The 19712-nt window shown below is 33.9% G+C and overlaps 1 protein-coding gene across 21 annotated transcripts in view; it reads left to right on the forward strand.

The window, feature by feature from the left end:
* ERBIN (erbb2 interacting protein) overlaps positions 1-19279 on the forward strand; it is a 126768-nt gene extending 107489 nt beyond the window's left edge. For 6 of the 21 annotated variants that reach the window (XM_036309240.1, XM_036309243.1, XM_036309246.1 and 3 more), the window contains 8 exons: positions 1379-2927; positions 7490-7633; positions 9537-9578; positions 10260-10376; positions 12901-13110; positions 14087-14179; positions 15279-15353; positions 16054-19279. In XM_036309240.1, the coding sequence (XP_036165133.1) occupies positions 1379-2927; positions 7490-7633; positions 9537-9578; positions 10260-10376; positions 12901-13110; positions 14087-14179; positions 15279-15353; positions 16054-16161 (2338 nt within the window). In that variant the 3' untranslated portion in view covers positions 16162-19279. Of the gene's footprint in view, positions 1-1378; positions 2928-6649; positions 6829-7489; positions 7634-9536; positions 9579-10259; positions 10377-12900; positions 13111-14086; positions 14180-15278; positions 15354-16053 lie in introns of those variants that run through there. The other 15 variants (XM_036309245.1, XM_036309252.1, XM_036309251.1 and 12 more) reach the window with 15 other exon arrangements.
* The last annotated feature ends 433 nt before the right edge of the window (positions 19280-19712 follow it).

Below are 19712 nucleotides of genomic sequence, written 5' to 3' on the forward strand. Positions count from 1 at the left end.
ATATTTATATCTGTTCTCTGAATTTGAGGTTAAGACCCAGTATGGTAAATTATTAATTTTTATAACCTTTTAGATGTTAAGATAATGAGTAATTTGTTGAATAATAAAATTTTACTGATGTTGGGAAGTAGTTTAGTATATTCTAAATCATGTTTTTTATATAATGAAATAAAGGCTAAGAAAGACATAGCTGTATGTCTGTTGTATTTCTAATCATGAGTATTATTTGTCACCTAATGGGAAGATTAATATTAAGGAATATTTGTTGAAATATAACTTGACTACTTTTTGAAATACAATTCGAAGACACAATTATGTTTTCATATTACCAAGCAGAAATAAAGTATTTTCTGTAATTTTGGAATATCACCTTTAAATATTTCCCAAATTCAATGTAGATTAAGTTTACTTTCAGGTTTTTGTGTATTTTATTTATTTGTTTTTTGTGTGTTTTTTTGTTGTTGTTGTTAACCCTCATCGAGGATATTTTTTTCCATTGAATTTTAGAGGAAGAGGGAGGTAAGGAAGGAAAAAGAGAGAGAGAGAGAGAGAGACATCACTTTGAGAGAGACACAATGATTGGTTGCCTCCCACATGAGACCCCACTGGACCAGGGATCAAACTTGCAACCCAGGTAACATGCCCTTGACTAGGAATCAAACCCGAGACCCTTTGGTGCACAAACCAACACTCTAACCATTTAGCAACACCAGCCAGGGTTAATTTCAGTTTTGATACTTCATATTTTGTAGAGCTATTGTTTAGTTCTTTATATAATTTCCTTATCTATATATTTGAATCTAATAACAGTTATTATGATAACTATGGCTAATATAAGGTTTCGGAATTATTCATAAAAATGTTCTGTGCGTTTTACTCAACTGTTCAAATTATTGGCTCTTTCTCCATGTATCTGCCCATCTTTCAAGCATGTCATATTTTAAAGTGTATTTTTATTTATTTCAGAGAGGAGGGGAGAGGGAAAGAGAAACATCAATGATGCGAGAGTACCATTGATTGGCTGCCTCCTGCATGCCTCCTATTGGGAATCAAGCCCGCAATCCAGCCATGTGCCCTGACTGGGAAAGAACCGTGACCTCCTGGTTTATAGGTCGACACTCAACCACTGAGCCACACCGGCAGGGCAAGCATTTCATATTTTAGCACATTTGTGAAAAGCTGTACCAGAAGAGGACACATAATTTTTTTCTTTATTTAGCTCAAACTGTATTGTGACTAAGTGATTTATGACATTGATGAAAATTAATCTTGATTATAAATTTTCAGATAGTTTTACTTTTCTCCATTTAATATAAATCTCCCATTACTAAGAAAACTGGGCTTTATGATGTTTTTGATAACATTATTTTTGTTTTAGGCAAGAAGATGAAAATTTTAACAGCCTTTTACAAAATGGAGATATTTTAAACCATTCAACAGAGGAACAATTCAAGGTTCATGATAAAAAAGATTTCAACTTACCTGAATATGATTTGAATATTGAGGAACGATTAGTTCTTATTGAGAAAGGTATTGACTCAATAGCCACATCTGATGAATCTCACAAATTAGACCATATCAATATGAATCTTCATAAACTTATAACCAATGATACATTTCAACCAGAGAGAATAGGAAGATCAAAGGCACAGGATATCATGCTTGGAACGGCCTTTTTAAGCGTTAATGCTAAAGGACAAGCTGAGCGCTTGGAAAATGGAAACAAGTGTCCTAATCTGGAATGTGTAAATAAGGTGAATGGACATTCTGAGGAAACTCCACAGTCTCCTCTGAAGACTGAGCCCCAGGACACTGATCCTTCTGTTGATATGGGTATTTCCAAGAGCACCGAAGATCTCTCCCCTCAGAGAAGTGGGCCAGTTGGGTCTGTTGTGAAATCTCATAGCATAACTAATATGGAGACTGGAGAGCTAAAAATCTATGACATTCTTAGTGATAATGGACTTCAGCAGCCAAGTGCAACAGCTAAAGTCACATCTACTATTGATGGAAAAAATATAGTCAGGAGCAAGTCTGCTACACTTTTGTATGATCAACCATTGCAAGTATTTACTGGTTCTTCTTCATCTTCTGATTTAATATCAGGTACAAAGGCAATTTTTAAGTTTGATTCAAATCATAATCCTGAAGAGCCAAATGTAAGAGGCCCCATAGCAAGTGGCCCACAATCTGCGCCTCAGATATATGGTCCTCCACAATATAACATCCAGTACAGCAGCAGCGCTGCAGTCAAGGACACTTTGTGGCACTCCAAACAAAATCCCCAAATGGATCACGTCACTTTTCCTTCTCAGCGCCTTCCTCGATCAGAGAGCACAGAAAACCACAGTTATGCTAATAAACATTCTGCCAATATGAATTTCTCTAACCATAACAATGTTCGAGCTAATACTGGATACCATTTACATCCAAGACTTGGCCCAGGAAGACATGGGGAAATGTGGGCCATCTCACCAAATGACCGACTCATTCCTGGAGCAACTCGAAATACAATTCAGCGACAAAGTAGTGTGTCCTCTACAGCCTCTGTAAATGTTAGTGAGCCAGGTCCCACAAGGCGGGCCCAAATCCCTGAAGGAGATTATTTATCATACAGGGAGTTACATCCAGTGGGAAGAACTGCTCCAATGATGTCAGGATCACAGAGACCTCTTTCTGCACGAACGTATAGTATTGATGGTCCAAATACATCTAGACCTCAAAGTGCTCGACCCTCAGTTAGTGAAATACCAGAGAGAACTATGTCAGTTAGTGATTTCAACTATTCACGGACTAGTCCTTCAAAAAGACCAAATGCAAGGGTTGGTTCTGAGCATTCTTTATTAGATCCTCCAGGAAAAAATAAAGTTCCTCATGATTGGCGAGAACAAGTACTACGACATATAGAAGCCAAAAAGTTAGAAAAGGTAATTAAACATGAATTTTTTTATTCTCACGAATTTACTGATTTTCCTTTACAAATTTGGCATTCTTGGGTTTTTTTTAAAACAAGGTGAAACAAGATACTCTGGATTTTTGAATATATAGGATGTCCTTAAAAAATGTATGCATACACTTTGAATAATTATAATGGCAGTGTTTATTAAAATACATTTCATTTTCAAAATTGAGCTATCAGCTGTTGAAAATGTATACATTTTGGGGGGACACCCTATATATTTATATTCTAGGAGTTTTTCCTTGGTGCTGACAATAGAATTCCAAGTTCCAACTTGTCAGACCCGGAGCCATTGAGGTGGTAGTATAAGCTTCTCTCCCTTCTCTTACTCCTCAGTGTTTTTTTGATAGGCTTACATTCATTTTATTTATTTTTGTATGTGGTTTTTAGATTGTGCCACACATACTATGAGTAATACATGTATATACATATGTACCTCTGTTTAGCATTTTCTGACCTCTTGTCATCTATTAATAATTGATTAAGTAAATATGTATGCAAAAAATAAGCAGTTTATTGTACAGTTAACAGAAAAACAGATGTACTGTAAATGTAAATATTTCATCTAAGATTTTTCCCCCCAGTTATATGACTAACACTGTCACTGACACAGATGGCTTCTGGCATGGCATTACTCTTTTCGAATTGCATTTGTGACCTATTTAAACTCACTTGTCTGGCTCTACTATAGTGTGTACATGTTTGTTTTTTGAAAGAAGTTACCATTTTTAAATATCCTGTAAAACTCATATATTAGTGTCACAGTTCTGTGCTCAAATGTATAGGCATATTCTTTCTTTAGGATTTAGCTTGGTACCTCTTAGTGGATTTTACCCAAGAATTATCTTACCTCTGTTTATTAAATATAATATACTGGTTTTTGAAAAATATACAACCTCAGTTAGTCGTTATTTTAAAAAATTCCTTAAGTTGAATTTTTCAGAAATAAATGCCTAAAATATAATTAGTACCTTATATCAACCCACATTGCATCTCTGCCTGTAATTGTTAGCTCTATGCAATGCTGTCCTCTCAACTTTAAATAACTAAGCCATCTGTAAGGTTAGGTAACTTCATTCTCATCTATTTATTGTGTTTCAGCTATAACTTTGTACATACAGTTAAGGTTCTTTGAACTTGTATGTTTTTGGTGACAAATTTGAAAATCTCTTAAGCAGAGGAGTAATATAGCTGTTTTATAAATAAACTTCTGGTGTGGTACTGGGTTTGAGGAGGAGAGGCTACAGAGTTAAGTTGACTGGGTAATGAAGCCATCTAGTAGTAGTCCCGAAAATACATGAGAATATATCAGTGGAATTGAGGGAAAGAAATGAATTTAAGAGGCAGTTCTGAAATAGACTTGATAAGAATTTACTTTTGATTGTAAAATTCCTATAATCAGTCATTGAATCAAGAAATTAAACTTGAGATTGGTGCCTGGAATAACTAACTGGTTTTGAGGAATGCCAGTAACTACTACTGAACATAGAGGAAGAATAGCAGATTTGGAGGATGAAATGAGTTTGTTTATTATACTATACTATACTATACTATCTTATATAATTAAAGGCTAATATGCAAATCCACCAAATGGTGGAACGACCAGTCACTATGATGCCCACTGACCACCAGGGGGCAGACGCTCAATGCAGGAGCTGCCCCCTGGTGGTCAGTGCACTCCCACAGTGAGAGCGCCGCTCAGCCAGAAGCTGGGCTCACAGCTGGTGAGTGCAGCGTTGGTGGCGGGAGCCTCTTCCCCCTCCATGGCAGTGCTAAGGATGTCCAATTGCAGGGAGCAGGCCTAAGCAAGCAGTCAGACATCCCTTGAGAGAAGCCGGACTCACGGCTGACAAGTGCAGTGGCAGTGGTGTGAGCCTCTCCCACCTCTGCGACATCCCCCAGGGGGTCCCAGACTGCAAGAGGGCGCAGGCTGGGCTGAGGGACCTCCCCCACCCCCCAGTGCACAAATGTTGTGCACCAGGCCTCTAGTGTATTAATATTAGTTGACATCTCCAATGGCTATTTTCCCATTACTTTCCTATCTGACAGAGAGTGCCTGGACTTTAGTAAATGGAAGCAAGTAGCAGCCACTACATTGTTCATTGTGCCTCTCTGCTTTTTATATTTAGAAATTTGCCATACGGTTGCTTGGAGAGTATATGAAAGTAGTGTCTCAATTTTGCCCACTGGTAATTTAGAGATGAGAATTGAGGTGAAACTAGGAAATGCATAGGGCAATGTGATGTAGACTCCAAACTTGAAAGTATTGATTGACAATGGTGGAGGTTGATGAAAGATCTCTGTTTGCTCCTCTGTAATCCCCCTTTCCTCCCCAAAACATAATTCTGATGGCATGGTAGACATTTGAAAAATTTCTTCAGGGAATTTCACAATGCCTTTCCTACCTCTAGGGGTAAGTCCTCCAATCAAAAGTTGCTACTTTGCCCAGCTGGGAGTTTATTAATAATACAGAAATAGATAAGTTATTGACCCTTACTTGGTTTTGAAACGTGGTAGTCACACCTCTCCCACCCCAACAAACTATCTAGAATCCACACATATAAAATAGGTTTCACCTCAGAAATCTCAAGACTTATTTATAAATAAAATTTAACAGCACTGAAAATGAATAAAATTTATTTCAAAGTTGAATTATTAAGTCAGCATTTGCTAATAGTACTTATTAAATTAAAACAACTTAGATACATAAGCACTCAACCAGATATGATTAAAGATTAACACATGATAATTTTCTTTTCTTTTTTTTTGAAATTTCCAGTTTATTTTCTTGACATTTCCGGGCACATAATCTTTTTTTTTTCTTTCTTTTTTTTTTCTTTTTCTCCCCTACCCCCTAGTGTCTTATGTCCATTGGTTATGCTTATATGCATGCATATAAGTCCTTCAGTTGATCTCTTACCCCTCCCCCTTCTGCTCCCCTACCCTCCCCGGCCTTCCCGCTGCAGTTTGACGGTCTGTTTGAGGCAGCTCTGCCTCTGTATCTATTTTCAACATGATAATTTTCATGTTCAGTTGCTCTTATGCAACTATTTGCATGTAATGAACAACAGTGCTCAGGACATTTGCCCAGCACTGTTCTGTTCAGTGTTTCCATGTGTTGTGATGGAGTGCAGTTTTATATGAGTGTCAGAGCACAAGCCTGAATTAAAAACCAGACCTGTTCTGAGCATAAGCTTTCTTATTCAGTGAGATATTTACAAAACGTCATATGTGTTCAAAGATGGCATAATAGGCTTTGTTTCAAATCTACATATCCTTAAACAAGGTCAGTCAGTCCACTCAACAACATGTTAAAACAAACCATGTGTATGTAACTGTGTGTATAATTTCTTTATTTTTACATTCTAACCAGCTGTTTATGGAACCTCTGAATTGCCTCTGCTAAATCCTTATTTATCGTGAAATGGTTTGGAAAAGTACAGGCCTAGCCTATTAAGCTTAGCTTTTTCTTTAGTTATTACTTTAAAATCCACAAAATAACTAAAAATGTACCTTGTAATTTTATAGATCCATTTAATTCTGGAATGTCATGTTAATGTTTCTTAATAGTAGACATCAGTTTCATAATCTGAAGAAGGTGTATATTCCCTAAGAGTAATATAGAAATGCTTATAACGTCATTGCATATTTCTTCATTACAAGCCATGCTCAAAATGTGGTTTCTCTCAGTTTTACCATCAGACTCTCAATATTCAGGAACATGACTAAAAGCATGTACATGAAAGAATAGCAGTTAACAACTCTGGAAGTAAAGAAGCAGGAATAATGAGAATCAGGCAGTGCATTTATTGAGGTACATTTTTCAGGCAGCCCTAGGATAAATGATTAGACGTTTATATAAACTCAATATTTGGAAGGATTCTATCAATTGTTCTTTGCATTTAAGCAGCAAAGGGCACTACTAACTCCTAAAATATAATGTTTTTAATATCTATTTATTTGGATGGGAGAAAGTTTTTGTGCACTTTCTAGTTTTTGTTTTTATTTTGGTAATTATAGAGCAGTGGGAGCCTTTTAAATGTTATATCCTAAAATTCTGTGTTTATATTAAACTTTTACAATGGCCAAGAGCCTAATATGTTTTGCCAAATATAATTTGTGCTATATTATGTATTTAAACTCTGCTTTTATTTAATAATAAGATAACTTCTATAAAATGAAGCAGACTTTATTTTTACTTAACTGGTTGTTGGTAAAATTTATCTTTAGAGAGTAATTAGTTTGTGTCCCATGTATAGCTGTACAGATAGATCTAGGTATGACATCAATTCCTATTTTTTAATGTCTAAACTTGAATGGTGGGATTACATGTAATTTGTGTGTATATTTGTATGTTGTCATGTATCTATATGGTAAATAGTGCCAGTTTCTTTCAGTGGCACTGAAATTCCATGTTGCATGATATTTCTGTGTGGTATTGGGCTTACTTGTAAAAGCATCTATACATAACATGTCTTGTAAATTTTGCATGCTACACTAATCTGTTAAATCTATCCCCTCTTCATTCAGAGTGTGCTGTCACGGTCCTTTAATTCCAATTTCACTGCTGTAAGCAGCTTTCACTGTGGCAGCTCTAGGGACCTGCATGGCAGCCAAGGCAGTCTTGCCTTTTGTGTTGCAGACGGAAGAGGTTCTGGTGGGCACATTTTCCGAGTGAGTACCTGTAGTAGACCAGTACTTTAGTGCACAGAGAGAAATAAACCCCACATTTTAATGTTTTAACGTTTCTGGAAAATAAAATTTGCTGTGGGGTTAGGTATCTTGTTACCTCCCAGTTCCACCATGGCTTAGTGCTAAAACTTGCTGCAAAGCTGATTTAGTCTTTATCTCTTAGGTTTCTATGGTCATAACTAAGGATGTAGTCAACTCTTTTTTTATGTAAAAATGGGTGAGCAATAGAAATAACTGAGAGGGGTTAAAAATTATTATTTATAGTGTTTTCTCTCTTGAAACTAGCTTGCTCTCCCTAAACTCAAGATTTTAAGACTGCCATATGTAATCCACAGAAGAGTTGTGGGGAGCAGTAGTTTTCATGTTAACGATTGAGTATTGGCCAAAAAAAGCACTAAGAACTAAGTGGAACTAAGTTTGATCATAAGTAGCTAAATATAAAAAATGAGGCTGAAAAATTGCAATAAGTACAATGAAAAGACAAAACCCAAATTCTTTATTACCCACATTTCAGCCATAGTCATTCGTGGTGAAAATGAAAGGTTTATTCTTTTAATATTGAAAGTTAAGGATAGGGTGTAGGAATAGCAGAGAAGGAGAAAGAACAGAACAACTCTGGCCTGGCTGTTTTAAGATTTTCTCTGCCTAACAACTTGAGGTAGTAGCATAGCCTCCAAATAAATATTTCCTCTGCCCCTCTCCTTCCATCCTGAAAAGACCTTTCTTCCTTATGACCTTATTTTATCCCCTCCCCAGTTTTATTTCCATATTAACTCTGCTTACTTTGGGATGCTTTGCTTTTTCCTGAGCATCTACTCTCCCCATCCTCACCCCGTCTTAATATACTCCTGATTTGTTTTAGGATAGGAGCTTGGCTCTGACTGTGTCTCACCCATCTTGCTTTGCCTTCTGTCACCTGGCACCACTTGGTTTCTATGTTATATTACAGTGGCAACAATCGTTTTGTAAGTTATCAGATTGAAACAGGGAGAGAGGGTTCTGGCACTATTCTAGCAGAAGTCAAAGTAAAGACAGGGGCCTTTATTAACTCAGGGGTAATCTTACAGTCATCTGGAACAATTGTTCTTTACAAATTCTTACACAGTAATATTTTTTGCTTGTTATTCTTAAATTCAGAGCCTTTGAGTCTGTTGTTGCATTTTACTTTTTCAATTATAATATACTTGTTCTTTTAAAGATTAAATAAACATAGTTGTACATTCAGGCTTGACTTTAAACTTAAGCTATGAGCTAAGTTGATTTTTATGCATTCTGAAAGCACAGTTGAAAATGGAGAAGGAAAATAAAGTTTTCATTTAATTAAATACACAAAATTAGACCAAAGTACTAAAAATGCTAAGCCATGGTTTGAACTAGCAATTAACTGTACATGATAGATCTGTTGCAGATACAGTTTCTAAGATTACATTATAAACCCTTAGGTTTATATGTATCCTGTGGCATATCATAATGAAGTAGATTCAAATTATTTTTCAACATGATGATGTAATTTGCATATTTATATTGCTACCCATGTACTGTTTTGAAAGTAACAATTTCTCTAGTTTTCTAAAATATAGCTAAGTGTATTTAGAATGAAATTAAAATGAAAATTTTAGGTATCTTGCATCCCAGTATATTTATAAGAAATGTTCAAGATAATGAAATTGCATCTACTTTTAATCTAAAACTATCAGTGAGATAAGCTATAATATAAGGGTATCACTTGACATATAAAAATAGGAATTCTGGTTAGTTAATTTTAAAAGCATTTCCCCAAACCAGTGCTTTTGAAAATATGGAGCTGACTAATATTAGTATGATGAAATTAGGGTAAAACAAGTTTTATTTAACGGTATGTTTATTGGTACTGCTCATCATTTAGAAGAAAATCCTCGGTGATACTATGCTGTTGAAAGAACATCAGGTAATTTTTTTACCAAAAAACTTTCTGTGGTGCTCAACAGGAATATATTTTAGTTGCTCTTAAAATTTGGGACTCTTAATTGGATTAAGAGTGTGGCTCAAAGTGTTACAGCTAGCTATTATTATAAATAAAACTAAAAGCATTATAAAGAAATAACAGTGTGTATCTGTATATATGTTTTATATATTACAAGAACAAACAGCCCTAGCCTGTTTGGCTCAGTGGATAGAGCGTTGGCCTGCGGACTGAAGGATCCCAGGTTCAATTCCAGTCAGGGACATGTACCTGGATTGTAGGCTCAATCCCCAGCCCTGGTCAGAAAAAAAAACAACAAAAAAAAACATTTTGCCATTAACTTTGGAAGATGGCTAAAAGTGCTAGTTTTTTTCCCCCCCAGTTTTATTGAGATGTAATTGGCATAACATTGTATTAGTCCAAGGTGTATATCTTGATAATTTGATATATGTATGTATATATTACAAAATGATTACAATGATCAGTTTAGTTAACATCAGTCATAAAGGTACTCAGATTGATGGCAGTTTTGATGTTAATGTTTCATTTGGTTCTTCATCTTTCTATAGCGCTATTTTTTTCCTAATCTCTCAAGTGTCATCATCATTTGGTTGTACATCTTAAAGATCATTACTTCTTTATTTTTTATTTTCCCCTAATTTGAAGCATCCCCAGACATCCTGTCCAGGAGATCCTTGTCAAGATGATATATTCATTTCAGGACAGCACAACTACTCATCAGCTACACTTAGTCACAAAGATGTTCCTCCAGACAGCTTGAAAGTAGGTGCTCAGGAAATAAAGTGGTATCTGTGAGCTTACTATGTTTGTTGTTTTTGAACTAGAAATAGCATAGATGCTTTAACACTGAAAATACTTTTTTGAGAACTTTCCTTCCTTGCTTAGTTATTAGTAAGGATTTATTTTTAAAATAATTGAAAAATCGAAAATTGTATTCCGCTATTTTTCAATTTATTCCATGATTTTTTCCTACACTAGTGAATTATTTTGTTGTATTATTTTGTATGTCTATAGTATCACCTACTTATTTTATCATTTGAATCAAAGGGATTTTGGCATTTGTGATAAACCTATTTGAAGAGTTAAACTTGAACCTACCTTAAATTCTTCATTTGAAATTATTTTACTATTACCAGGAGCATATTAAAATACTTTAAATGTAACTAAAAGTAATTAGACTTTTATATGTGGTAGAATAGATGATGGTTTATTATTATTAATTTTGTAGCTAAAGTGTCACTCATTTAGAAAGTTTATTTTTCTGTCACCAGTGCCAGATAGATAATTATTTTCTCTTCTTTTTTTTTTTAATATATGTATTTTTTATTGATTTCAGAGAGGAAGGAAGAGGGAGAGAGAGATAGAAACATCCATGATGAGAGAGAATCATGGATCAGCTGCTTCTTGCAAGTCCCCCACTAGGGGTCGAGCCCACAACCCAGGCATGTGCCCATGACCAGAATCAAACCTGGGACCTTTCAGCTTGCAGGCCAACGCTCTATCCACTGAGCCAAACGAGCTAGGGCGATAATTATTTTCTTTAGTACTCTCTTCTGTCCTTTCTCTTAACTAATTCCATATCCTAGAATAACCAGATATAATTATGTAGCATAGTAATATATGATATAAATTTTTATATTGTTCTTGAGAGTAGAAACCCAGCCACATAACATTTAACTTCATACATATCTATCATTTTTTGGTTTTTCTTTTAGTTGAGCTCTGTTATCCAGTTTTGTTTTTTCATTTAAAATCCATTGTATGGTTTAGGTTGCTGAGATTGTTTTATGCTTTTTATTGCTCTGAGCCACCTGTGTATTATACATAGCTTAATATATTACCCGAATACGTTTAACATTGATGTAGAAAGTCAGGCGCTAACAAGTATCTGGGTGTCAAGGAGCCTTAAGCATGGGTCACAAGTAATTATTGTCTGGAGAATTCTCCACAGGAGAAAAGTATTGAATTTGCACATAGGAAAAAAAGGATATAAACATGGAGAAAAGCAAGTGTTGTTTACCGAGTTGTGTGTAAGTAATAAAGAAACAGCACAACTACTTAGGTACTCCTGGGCAAACTAACTGCTTCAAATCTACAGTGATCGAGTGGTAAATACCCAGTAAAAAGACTTTTCAGGAAATACTGACATCTTTGTGCTAATACCATCTGTCATTAAACACTCACATATGTTTCCAGTCCTCAGAATTAACTAGCTTCTCAAATATAAAACAGTGAAAAACAGGACTCTTTTAAAAAGTGAAAATCATCTTTACCAAAGCAAGATTTACAAAGAAAAGCATTTTCAATTTTTCTACTTTTGGATAATTTTTAGGGAAATTGGGTTCAAATATTTCCCTCACAATTTTTCTATGATTTCCATGTGGATGAGGTCATCTTTTATTAATAATCAACAATGATGTTTTAAGTAACTGAATAGCTTAAAGATTTATTTCCTCTTCCAATCAGAATCTCTCCACATGCAAATATTTACAATACAAATGTAACCTTATTTGCCAGACAGAATAAGCTATTAGCCAAATGCTACAAAGGGATTTTAAATTCAGATTTAATCTCTAAAAATGAAAGGCATTAAAACAAAGATAATTCTCTTAAAACACCAAAATAATCTCAAATATTTTGTTAGCATGTGAAAAGTAAAATAGAATGTCAAAATTTCGTTTTTGTAGTTACTATTCTATGGAATTAATATTTAGAGAGTTTTGAAATTGCTAACTGATACACAGCCCTGCATAACTGAATTGGCTTGTTAATTCTAGAAAGAAAGGAATAAATATAGAAAAGATATAGGATTAGGAAAATATTCTACCAAAAAATTACTTTTGTTTTAAAGAAAAACCACTGGCAAATGCTTGTTTTATGTGCATGTGAGAAATTAAAGATAGTAAAGGAAAAGATACCCTTTTAATGGGCTTACTTAAATTTAAGATTTTTGCCATACTGTTTACCATTTTAACATTTGGTTATGTGAAAATAATAGGTGCATTTATATCAGACAGAAAAGCAAATATTTTAAAATGTAGATATGATTTACTTTCATTTAAAATCTTTGAAAACTCATTCTATCATCAAGCACTCAGGCAAGTTTAGAATTAAAACATAAACAGGGTTTTTTTAGTGTAAAATTAGAAAAAATAGTATAAGTGGCATGACACTGTGATTTAGAATGTTAACCTCTAGTGCTTTTGAAATGCTCCAAAAGAAAATCCAACTATTTGTATTAAGACATCATTATTGGTCATTTTAAGACACTTCATGTTTTTCTTAGATGCCTTTGAGTAATGGACAGATGGGCCAGCCTCTCAGGCCTCAGGCAAATTATAGTCAAATACATCACCCCCTTCCTCAGGCATCTGTGGCAAGGCATCCCTCTAGAGAACAACTAATTGATTACTTGATGCTGAAAGTGGCCCACCAGCCTCCATATACACAGCCCCATTGTTCTCCTAGACAAGGCCATGAGCTGGCAAGGCAAGAGGTAAGAATGATCAAGAATATTTGAAATATGAGACTAAGCTTTTAATGTATTTTATAGGTTATTTAATTATTAGCAATAAATCCATATAGAATTTTAACATAGTTTTTTTTAACCATTTTGTGTTTAAAGGTCTTGTTTTCTGTTAAGTTTATAAAGTGTTAAACTGTGGGTTTTTTTGACTTTATGACCCCAACCCCCATTCTCATTAATTGACATAAGATGTAGTGTTTTAGGCATGATTTTCTTTTTTTCCTAAGGTGGTTATTTTTCCCAAACTGATTGATGAAAGCAGACCTTCTTCAACAATATAACTAGGCCATTAAACTTTTTTTAATATATTTTTTTTTATTGTTAACAGTGTTATAGATGTCTCCCATTTTCCTCCTTAGACCATTAAGCTTGAATTGGCATGTTGTGGTTTGCTGTGGTTATTTGACACTCGGTTTGTGAAACTTGACTTTAGTCTCCAAACTACTTTGAGAATTAAATCTTACAAAGTACTTTAAAAAAAAAGTCGCTAGTCATATATTTTGATAGCTTATTGATAAAATGATATTATTAGAAACTTAGAGAACAAATGCTTTATTCATTTTGGATCTATGGATTGCCCAATAGACAGAGATACTATGTAATGTAGATGTTTCATAAATAGAAACTAATAATGTACATGTTTTGTGTGTATGCTATGTTTTTAAGATCCATGTCTAAAAAATACAATAGGGTTAACATTAATTGGTTGCCTATTCTCATAAAACAGCAATAGATTAAGTTATGAGCTTTGCTTTATAATCCTAGCTGTGCCGTTAACTCACTAACTCATTAACATAATATTCCATGTCATAGTTTCACTTCATCTGCCCAGGTATTTGTTTTAGATGAATCCCTACGTAGTTATGTTTGTTTGTTACAACTTAATATACCAATACTTAACTATGGATGTTATTGTGTTGCAACTTACCTTATTTTGATATCTCAGATTCGAGTGAGAGTTGAAAAGGATCCAGAACTTGGATTTAGCATATCAGGAGGTGTTGGTGGAAGAGGAAACCCATTCAGACCTGATGATGATGTGAGTTTTATTTATATATTCTTTTAAAAACCCATAAAGTTTTATTCACTATTAATATCTATTATCCTATATAATAAAAGCCTAATATGCAAATTGACCAAATGGTGGAACAACCGGTCGCTATGATGTGCACTGACCACCAGGGGGCAGATGCTCAGTGCAGGAGCTGCCCACAGGACCCAGGCCAGCCGAGGCAGGTGCCAGCGGGGGCCCCCCGATTGCCCCGCTGGTCACCCCACAGAGGGTGGCGACTGGCAGCAGCCGTGGGGCGATCAGGGGGCGGCACTGAAGGAGGCGACTGGTGGTGGCGGCAGGGGACCAGGCCAGTGAGCAGGCAGTGCCAGGCTAGCCAAGGCGGGTGCCAGCATGGGCCCCTGACCACCCCACCAGTTGCCCTTCAGATCAGACTTGATCACCAGCCAGGCATAGGGACCTTACCCATGCATGAATTTCGTGCACTGGGCCTCTAGTACATATGTAAAAATCTAACATGTATTTCTGTAAATCTAGACAGACACCTTTTTTATTTCTTTTGGTATTGTTCAGCTTTTTGTTTTGAAATGTGATCGGTTTAATTGTTCGAGGTATATAAATTTAACCAAATATTTCACATGTTCCTCATACTGTGAAGTGATTTTTAACTTCGTAATTATTTTTCTGTACATCTATAGAAGTAACTTCATCACTTAAACAGAAATAACTATACTGAATTGTCAGAGGCAAAAATAAAAATAATAGAGTTGGGTTGCCCTGCCACCAGCCTGCTCACCAGTGGGTGACAGGTTTGATCCCCACCCCCACTCAGGGCACGTGTGGGAGGCAACCAATCGATATGTCTCTCTCACATGGATGTTTCTCTCTCTCTCCCTCCCCCTTTCCAATCTTTCTAAAAAAAAAAAATCAATGGAAAAAATATACTCACTCCTTGGCTGAGGATATAAAAATAATAATAGGGTTGGTTGTCACGATGTTTTCAGAGAAGACAAGGAGAAATCCTTACAATTCAAATTTTTGCATACTGAGAAAGATTGCTTCTTGGTACTCTGTTATTTATGCATACTGCTTCCCATTAAGTAATTTTTTGTTGTTGTTATTAAAGGGTATATTTGTAACAAGGGTACAGCCTGAAGGACCAGCATCAAAATTATTGCAACCAGGTGATAAAATTATTCAGGTAACTAAGATACATCTTTTTATTATTTCCTTTATTTTTTACTTTGTAATTAATCTGCCTCCTCATCAAGAAATTATTAAATGCCTTATTTGAAAATAAGCATTTTATGAAGTTTATCTTTAAATATTTGTAGATAAAAAGAGTGATATTTTCTATAGACTACTCTAATGCTTTCATAGTTTAAATAATATCCACCTTGTACTGTGGAAAATCATACTGATACTTTTAATACATGTTTGATATATTTTAGTATTTTATTTTAGTTCAAAAATGGTAACTTCTCTAAAATAAGGTGATGAAAGAATCTTTGTTGTGTTAGGAGAATTAAAGTAGTTAATTCATGGAAGCACTTAGAACTGTGTGTCTGGCACACAGTAAGACCTCGGTAAACATTTAGCCTAAATTATAGGAAGTGTAGTGTTCTTGATCTGTTACCCCTGCAACTTGGTGACTTTAATCGCATGGTAGTGCATACACACAACACTGACGGCACTGTGTCTTTGACAAATATTCCTGGCATTGGCTATTATGTAGGAATCATCTGAAAATATAGGTTCCTGGATCCCACCTTCAGAGATTCTATTTTAGTGCTCAGGAGTCTCAATGTTGTTTTCAATTGCCAAAATCATTCTTATTTTCTGCAAATAAATTACTATGAAATGTTTGGTTTTTTAAAAAGTATTTTTCTTCTTTCTTCTAGGCTAATGGCTACAGTTTCATTAATATTGAACATGGACAAGCAGTGTCCTTGCTAAAAACTTTCCAGAACACAGTAGAACTCATCATTGTACGAGAGGTTTCCTCATAAGAACTGTGGACAAAAAGGGGGGGAAGACAGCAAAATTTATTGGAAGATATTTGCAGGGGAAATTAATATTTTGACTATTTTTATATATAAAGAAGAACTCAAAAAAAGTATGTTCAAATTTGTACATTAATGAAATAATGAAACTTGTGGCTAGAGGGGAAGAACCACTGTACAGTATATAGCGAAGACTGTTGAATTCAAACCATATAAAACTTCCTGTTAGGTTTTTTTAAAGACATAGTAATCAAGGCTACAAAAACAAACGTATGTTGTTTTTGTATAGATTGTAGGTTTATTTTTGGATTTCATATACAGACTGAACTCTGTGCAAGGCTCTTGTTAGCCTTGATTGTAGCCCAGAGACAGATGGCAGAGCTAGCTGTCTCATAGCTTTTATGCCCTTATTTTTATTCAACTGATTATTAATGTTTTTCTGCTGAAACTTTTTTTTTTTAATGTGGGCAAGAGATTTGAAGTGTTGGCTTTTGCTATGTGCATATTGAATCAAAGAGTGAGCAGGTGAAGGTGGTGCTGGTGGGTTCACTTTCCAAGGCCTGATTAAGTTAATTCCTGTAAAAATCTGAAAGCAAAGAATGAAAAAACAGCTTTCTGTCCATGTGTTTTTATTAATAGAATAATGCAATAAAAAATGTAATGTCTTTTTAAAGAAATAAAAAAGACGATGATTGCATTTTATGAGCTCTACAGGATCTATACTTGTCATAGACATTGACTACATAAATTTCCTACTGGTGATTCAATTTTCCATTTTTTAGTCACAGGAAATTTTAAACTCTACTGTAGATGTATGTCCATGCTTTTTCTGTGATATGGAAATCCCTTGTTTTCTTTTTTTTTTTTTCTTTTTTTGCAAATGATATTTGCGATTTGTTTTATAATTAATACTCCATTTTAATCTTAATTTATAATTTTTATTTTAAGCAGCAAAGGAAACTAAAATGGCCAGTTTTAAGATTGTGTTGCTATGACACAAAATGTAAGAAGATTTAGGAAAGCCTCTTGCTTTTGTTTGGCCCCACATACATTGCCTTGGTAAAGTAAAAGGAAACAGTACGCATGGAGCTAGGAAACCAAAGCAAGTTTGTGAAACTGGCACAGTGATAGAGCGTTGCTGTGGAGGGTTGTAGAGCAAAGGGATGGGTCCTTGGGGCCTACCAGTGTGTAAAGGTGTTCAGATAAAGGGCTGTTCCTACAGGTAACCTTAAATGTGAACTCGACACTTCAGAGTCTTTAAAGGGTTTCTAAGTGTGTCAGTGTAATAGTGTTTTACCACCAACTGCCTTTGTTGTCATTAGTGTAAGAAATTGTGGGTAGAGGTTTATTAATTTGTTTATCCAAACAAAATTTTGTTTTATTTTTCTGTATGTAATCAAATAAAAATTGAATAGCATTCAATGGTAAGAATGAATGCATGGATATTTGGACCATAAAAAAGTGCCATAGAAGACCAATAACTGTTTTTATTCAAGGCTGATCTAGAGCCTTTCATTAGAGCAATATTCAGTTATTGCAATTCATTTTTAATTACTAAGAAACATAATTTTGGAATTTTTAATATGTTATTCTTCTTCAACCTTGTTTTAATTAAGACTTTCATAGGACTAGCAAAAACAGCAATCGACATTATTTTTCAAAAGTGAGTTAGACTCATTGCTCTTGCTAGTCAGAGTAACTTTTCAAAAGATGTGAACTCAAATATTGCACTTCTTTCAAGATGTTATCAATTGGTTATTGTACTGTATAGTTTTAATAATGTTGATTGAAACCCTTTAACAACTCTTTGTAAATTTTAACTCATTTTTGTTGATTTTCAGTACTATTTACATAGGAATTGATTTTTATGGATATAGTAGAAGAAATGTGCTGTATTTTGATAAAATTCATTTATTGTATGTGTGTTGTAATCTCTAAAAAAAGAATGACAAACAGATTCTTTAAGATAAGCCTTGGTGTTCCCTTTATTCATAGTTGATTTTAAACTATTTTAGCATTGTAATTTTACAATGTAATTTCAATATATGTAATTTTACATTGTATTTCACATCAGTTTTATTGATTTAAATCAATTTTTCAGTCATTTTCTGCTTTTAATAGGAATACATAAAAAAAGATATAATTATTACATTTTCAACTACTTTACCTCGAATTAGATATACAAACTATAATTTTAGAAAAGGAAGTAAGCCACAAAGAACAATTGATTTATCAATGATCTAAACTTAATTGTCTGCTTTTATATTGAAATATTACAAATGCAACAGGTATTATTATATGCACTAGTATTTTTTCTACTCTAGTTAATTTAAAATATTTCTTAAATGTTCTTGTAACACAAAGTTGAATAAGGAAATTTTGTTACCAAGAGGAGTAACATGATACATGATATAATGTTAAAAACTAATAGCAAAAAGTTTTGCACTTAAAATAATAACTAAAGTTTTCTTCTAAAATATTGGAAAATTGAAATGAAATAACAAGGACTCTTCATTCGAATTTTTGTTTTGGTAATGATAAAGTTTCAAAATTTAAAAGATTAATAATTTGAGGACATAGAAAGGACATTTTTAGTTTTTTTAGTTTTTTTAAAGGTGAGTGATTTACAGTCAAGGCCTACACCCATAACAGACTTTATTTTAATAAGTATCATGTAACAAACCATCAAAACTTTCTTATTTTTAGTAACAGTGTTTAAAATTGGCTACCCTAAAATTTTAAACCATTAAAAATTATGTGTCAAGGGTAATTTACTCAGTACAGAATTGTACCCATAAAACTAAAGTTGTTTTTCTCATTCATTAAAGAATCATTAGTTTATCAGAATCCATGAAATTCTAAAATTCCCTATGTATTTATTTTAAAAATTTTTTCTGACCTCTTTAGAATTAAATGTTTATATACTTTTAAAAAATTTAAACACAAATATTGCTATAAATTGAACTAAACTTTTAAGCATTAATTTGCTGTTTAAAAAAAATCCCATTAGCAGCTATGTAATATTTTTGTCAATCAGCATTTATAAAACATTCCAAATTTTTGTATATATCTAGATTGTTTTAAGTAACCACAGTGACTAGGTAATAAACTAATGCTATTTAAAGTTGTGTGATTTTATGAAATTCAGGGTGAGAAGAATTGTCACAAAGAGAAAGATATACAATTATTTTCTTTGACCACTGAGAAAATCTATTTCTGGGTATGGAGAAAGTGTTGTATTTTACTTTAAAGGAAGCCAGTGGAGTATGAAATATTTTTCAGTTAGTTTGAAATTGGTGATCAATCCAATCTACTTGGAAGGATATTTTTTTCCATTCTTTTGAAATTCTTATTAGCTTATCATTTTGGTTTAAGGTATATAGATTTCTTAAAAAAGAGGTACTGAAATCAAAATTAAAATAATTTCATGTTTCATCAAAAGCATAAATACACGTAGTTGATGATGTACAAAGGGAAAAAGATCACTTTTCTTTTAAAAGGTAATATAGATTATATAGGCAGCCAGTTCAAACGGTTAGGCTCAGGAAAGGTTGGCA

The sequence above is a fragment of the Myotis myotis genome, unplaced genomic scaffold (assembly GCF_014108235.1).
Source record: "Myotis myotis isolate mMyoMyo1 unplaced genomic scaffold, mMyoMyo1.p scaffold_m19_p_5, whole genome shotgun sequence".
Taxonomy (NCBI): domain Eukaryota; kingdom Metazoa; phylum Chordata; class Mammalia; order Chiroptera; family Vespertilionidae; genus Myotis; species Myotis myotis.